The sequence below is a fragment of the Habropoda laboriosa genome, unplaced genomic scaffold (assembly GCF_001263275.1).
Source record: "Habropoda laboriosa isolate 0110345459 unplaced genomic scaffold, ASM126327v1 scaffold426, whole genome shotgun sequence".
Taxonomy (NCBI): Eukaryota; Metazoa; Arthropoda; class Insecta; order Hymenoptera; family Apidae; genus Habropoda; species Habropoda laboriosa.
This window is the reverse complement of record NW_017100542.1, coordinates 60,337-66,035: the sequence shown is the minus strand read 5'-3', so window position 1 is coordinate 66,035 and position 5,699 is coordinate 60,337. Positions and strand designations below refer to the sequence as shown.

General features: G+C 40.4%; 2 protein-coding genes across 2 annotated transcripts; both read left to right on the top strand.

Annotated features, from left to right (window-relative positions):
• Positions 1-727: 727 nt before the first annotated feature.
• Positions 728-1,598, top strand: LOC108576563. Its single transcript, XM_017939576.1, is given in 3 exon segments — positions 728-1,135; positions 1,138-1,248; positions 1,251-1,598. Coding segments are annotated over 3 exon segments (867 nt in total).
• A 173-nt stretch (positions 1,599-1,771) lies between these two features.
• On the top strand, positions 1,772-2,098 carry LOC108576562. Its single transcript, XM_017939575.1, has one exon. The coding sequence runs from the start codon at positions 1,772-1,774 to the stop codon at positions 2,096-2,098; it is 327 nt and encodes a 108-aa protein (XP_017795064.1).
• Positions 2,099-5,699: the final 3,601 nt, after the last annotated feature.

Sequence of the window (5,699 nt, the reverse complement as noted above, 5' to 3'; positions counted from 1 at the left end):
TTGCTCAAATTGCTAATTAATAACAATAAAACGCGAAAAATTAAGATAAGGTTCCGTAAAATATGTTCGTTATTCTACTATAACTTACTTCTAAAACAAGATGAAATGCATCGAATATGAAGAATTGTTATTATATTTCATCCTCCTCTTCTTCAGATGACATTTCTTCGGTAAACCTTTGGTTGAGGAAGTTAGCAGGTGAATGTGTGTACGTCTGATGTCGAGCAAATCCTAAGTACCATAATACTGTTGCAACGTATGAACAACACCCCGCTACACGTTGGCCTATTTTGCACTCACAAATATGTCCAACAATAATATATAAACAAAGTATTTCACGGAAATGATGTGTCGTGAGTGCATTTGAGTTTTAACTAAATTACTATTTCCAGAATCCAGGTCGATGTGGTATTTGCGGTAATCTATTGTCAAAGATGTTGCTACTTGGAATTCGAAGTCGATGCACACAGAGAGCATCAAAACGTGAAAGTTACAAAGAGCATATTTGGCAATCTATTATTATTTTGTATTTTTATTCTATTATTGTTCTACTCTTACTTTATATATTGTATTACGTGTTATAAGTGTTATTTTCAAAAAAGTGAACAAAACCAACAATACTTTGTAGTAAGTTTCACATTTTATCTTTTATCCACTTTTTTATCCATTTTGATTTACATTTTTATATTTTAGTTTTCATTTTATCCTTTGAATATTCATCCCCAAAATGTCAAGACATTCAAAGAGTATAAATTTATTATTAGAGGAAATAAATAATATTGACGAAGAGTGTTCGGAAGATGATCAGGAAATTTCTGATATTGAAAATGACATTGCGGAAAATGATTATGATCTATTTGACAACGACTTGAACACCGATGAGAACGAAGAGAATATTTTGAACGTACGTAGAGGACAAAAGAGAAGGAGATTTTTAGTTAGTTCCGAAAGTGAGAATGAGGAAGAGGTAATCGAAACTGCTATAGACGGAACTGTTTGGTAAGAAGTAAAAGAAGAGTCTAATCCTGGAAGAGCACCGATTCATAATATTTTTAGGGAAACATCAGGCCCGACAGGGTATAGTAAACGAAATATTATGAAAGGTAAAGTTAGAACGGCATTTTCTCTTATTATAATATTTGTCATAATATAATCGAACATATAAGAAAGTGCACGGAAACAGAGGCATTTCGAGTGGTGGGAACTAAATGTGATCTATGTACTGCAAAGTTATATGCATTTATTGCACACTCCTGTATGCATGAGGCGCATATGAGCCAAAAAATATAGATATATCACTTCTATGGAACAAAAACTGGGGTCCGGCATTTTTCTCAAAGACTATGAGCAGAAATAACTTTATGGAAATTATGGGGTTTATTCGATTTGATAACAGAAATCAACGAAGCCATCGCTTACAAACCGATAAATTCGCTTTGATATCTGAAGTTTGGTGCAAATTCGTTGAGAACAATCAAAATTGTTATAAACCAGGACCATATATTACTATCGATGAACAATTGTTTCCAATAAAAGCAAGGTGTAGATTCACTCAGTACATGCCCAATAAATCAAACAAATTTGGTATCAAATTCTGATTAGCGTCCGATGTAAATAGCAAATATATAATAAACGGCTTTCCATAATTGGGAAAAGATGAAAGGGGAGAACCTTCAGTTCCGCTTGGGGAGTTTGTCACTCTGAAATAAGTAGAACCGTATATAGGATGTGGAAGAAATATTATATAACCATGGACAATATTTTTGCAAGCATGTCGATAGCGACTAAACTTTTACCAAAGAAAACTGCGGTTGTTGGAACAATTCGCGCAAATAGAAGGGAGCTACCAAAATTGGCGAAACAGAAAAAGGACAATATGACACGTTTTTCAACAAAATTATATCGTTCAAATAATTGTACTCTGACAATTTACAAAGCTAAACCAAATAAAAAAGTACTGATTCTTAGTTCAATGCATAACTCCGTAGAAGTTGAAGAAAATGATGCCTGTATACCGGAGACAATTAGATTATACAATAGCGCCAAATTCGGTGTAGATGTGACCGACCAAATGGCCAGAAAATACACGAAGAGGTAACTTCAATAGCCGCAATGGTACACATCAAAACGCTCGATACACCCAGACGCGCAAAATTAAGCAAAAGGATCAAGCGACAGGAACATCACGCAAAAGGAGAGCAACCCCCACTCCACAGTACGACAGGGAAGACGTCCTCCACCTAGTAGTGATAACGGACGAAAACGTACGAGGGTGGACCCCGGGCGAAGGAAGGGGAAAAACTAAGGAAAGGACCTAAACGGACTGAGGAGTGGGAGAACCTCACAACTAGCTATAAAAAACAAGCATCCAGGAGCAAAGACATCATTCAGTGTCTAACGCCACCGACCATCTAACATGTGTTATATCCATAAAACAATAACTACGAACGAGATACGTTTGGAGGAGATCCAAATAGCCCTGGCAACACTATTTTGCACATGGGCAGTGTATTTCACAAACGAAAAAAATGAAGCCGTTTGCGAGGAATGTGCAAATTCAACGCAAACAACGGGAGAAAAACTCCAACACCACCAACCATCCAGCAGAGCACGGATGGAAAAATGCACGTCCTGCAAAACCCCTGTTACCCGAAACAGAAGGATAAGGGATTGCGAAGAGTGCATGGGAGACCTCTTGGAAAAAATAAGACGACACCATACACCTGAACCGAAACCGAAAGTACCAGTGGACCATGAACTCCAGAGAGAAGTCCGAAGAGTGTTGAGCTTCACATTCTGCACGAGGCTAACCTTCTTTGCGACGAACGACGACCGCGACCTATGCATGAGCTGCGCTAGAACAACGAGGGAGGAGCTGGAACGATACGACTCGCACGGACCAGTCAGAACACCTTCCACCGAACCGTGCGACAACTGCAAAACCCCAATGCTGATCGTGCGACCTGCCAGCGAGTGCCCTGATTGTGTAAAAAGGATTACACGAGGACTGGAGCTCACAAGGCGCTACAGAAACACACAACCACGACCAACCACCAGCGACCCCCTGGAATAAGGCGACCACCTGGACACTCCATCGCCCCTAAACCCCCCAGGTCTATTTTTCTTTATTATTTGTCATTTTCTTTATCTTTATCATTTAAGGATTTTAATTTTACCCCGTTATCTTCTTCAGTTTATAGTATTCCAACCATTATATTAATACATAGCCCATAGTTTTAATTTTTCTTTTATTTTAATTATTTTTAAAGCTTACACTAGATATAATTAGTTTTAATTTCATGTATTTCTATAACCTTTTATTTATATATAATAATTTCTTATTATTTTTGCGTAACCATTGTAAAACACGGCACCACACGTTTCGGCTCTCATTGTGGAAGCATCATAATAAACGATGTTCCCTCTGAGGGGGGAGATGTTACGTACGCGTTCTACCCGAAGCGTGCGGCGCCGAATGTTTAGTCTAACACGCACCCCCCCGATAGTCGCCAAGCAAAGGGATGAGCTTACATTCAATTCCCACGGAAATCTGACGTTCCCCACCACCAAAAATCTTAGTTTTCGGGGTATAAAAGGGTAGGATTTTCGACGATCGCGGGCAGTCTCTAAGTCAGATTTTGAACATAACGTCACTCTGTCCGTTAGTACTTGATACGAGCAAGATCGGGTTCCAGTCCCCTTCGAGCAATAACACAACGCGTAAGTGTCAACCAAAATAGTACTGTACACGACTCCTCCGCGCTCTCACCGCGTAAAGTCGAGAAGGGAGATTCTTGCCGAGTCAAGAATCGACCAACGTAAAATTTTGTAATTTATAATAGAATATAGGAATATAGAGTACTACTCGTGTCCATATTCAATCAACCCATCCTGAGTAGTATAGTAACGTACCAGCTAACCCCACGACAGATATACCTTTACCGCTCGAGGTATATCAACGACACGACTCGCGAATACCAAACACCTTCTTATCCGGTGGCACATAGCGTTAACCAAACGCTAGTGGTCCATCTCCTTCGGCTACCTTCGTTAACCATACGTTGGCACGTCCGAGACCTCCTATCTCACCTACGACACACTGTCCGGTGGCACGCGGCGTTAACCATACGCCGAATGGTCCATCTCCTTCGGCTACCTTCGTTAACCATACGTTGGCACGTCCGAGCACTCCTGTCTTACACCCGACACATCCTCCGGTGTCACGCGTCGTTAACCAATCCCGAATAAACCACCTCCTTCGGCTACCTTCGTTAACCATACGTTGGCACGTCCGAGCACTCCTGTCTTACACCCGACACATCCTCCGGTGTCACGCGTCGTTAACCAATCCCGAATAAACCACCTCCTTCGGCTACCTTCGTTAACCATACGTTGGCACGTCCGAGCCCTCCCGTCTTACACCGAACACCTTCATATCCGGTGGCACACGGTGTAAACTATACGCTAGTGGACCACCTCCTTCGGCTACCTTCGTTAACCATACGTTGGCACGTCCGAGCCCTCCTATCTGTACCCACGTCTACCGCGAATCGGGAAACACGCGCTTTTATATTAGGACCAAAACCCGAACGACGTCGCAAGGCTGGTGATACCGGTCGAATTCCGCAAGCACCTGACAACCTACCGACGACCGTTCGGAACGCGAGCCGTAAACCCTTTAATAAAAAGGTGACAGCGGTGGGATTAGCCGTACACATTTTTATAACAATTTAAACATTTTAAAAAACAATTTAAAAAAAAGTGCTGGGAAATTAGGGCTTGGACGAGATTTTTATTTTCAAAGTGACAACGATCCAAAGCATACAGCTCATATAGTCCGTATATGGGTTGCTTATAATGTTGCCCATACATTACCAACACCGCCCCAATCACCGGACCTCAACCCAATTGAGCATTTGTGGGCTGAGCTCGAAGTTAGACTAAGAAAACATCACATTACAAACAAAAATCAATTAAAGCAGCTACTTTTGGAAGAATAGAATAATATTCAGCCGGAATTTACATCGAAACTGGTTCATTCCATGCCTAAACGAATAAGAGAAATTATTAAAAATAAAGGACTTCATACCAAATACTGATATTTACCATATTTTTTGTTTCAATTTCGTTTTTTCGTTTCGTGCCAATACTTTTTCACAGTTATTATTTATGTTCTAGTCGCACATGTTAATCATTACTTTCAATAAATCATTTTATTATGTCAACATTTACGTGCATTTATTCTAAATATGTCATACTATTATTTCCATACAAATAAATCCCTTTTTTCGCTCATTTTTCAGTACAGAATTACTTTTATTTCTGCCCGAGTACAGAGTGCCAATACTTTATCCCAGCACTGTTTATACAAAGATTTTGATTTTTGGAAAGAAACTATTGGTTGTTCAAATGTTTAGTCTAGCACGCACCCCCCCGATAGTCGCCAAGCCAAGGGATGAGCTCGCATTCCATTCCCACGGAAATCTAACGTTCCCCACCACCAAAAATCTTAGTTTTTCGGTGTATAAAAGGGCATGATTTTCGACGCTCGGGGGCAGTCTCTAAATCAGTTTTGAACATAACGTTACTCTGTCCGCCAGAGTATTGATACGAGCAAGATCGGGTTCCAATCCCCTTCGAGCATATTAACGTCGCGTACGTATTTCGTAAGTGTCAATCAAAATAGTACTGTATACGAC

What these genes read in the sequence shown, in the direction of transcription:
- LOC108576562 (XM_017939575.1), top strand. Translation starts at nt 1,772, where the DNA reads ATGTCGATAGCGACTAAACTTTTACCAAAGAAAACTGCGGTTGTTGGA.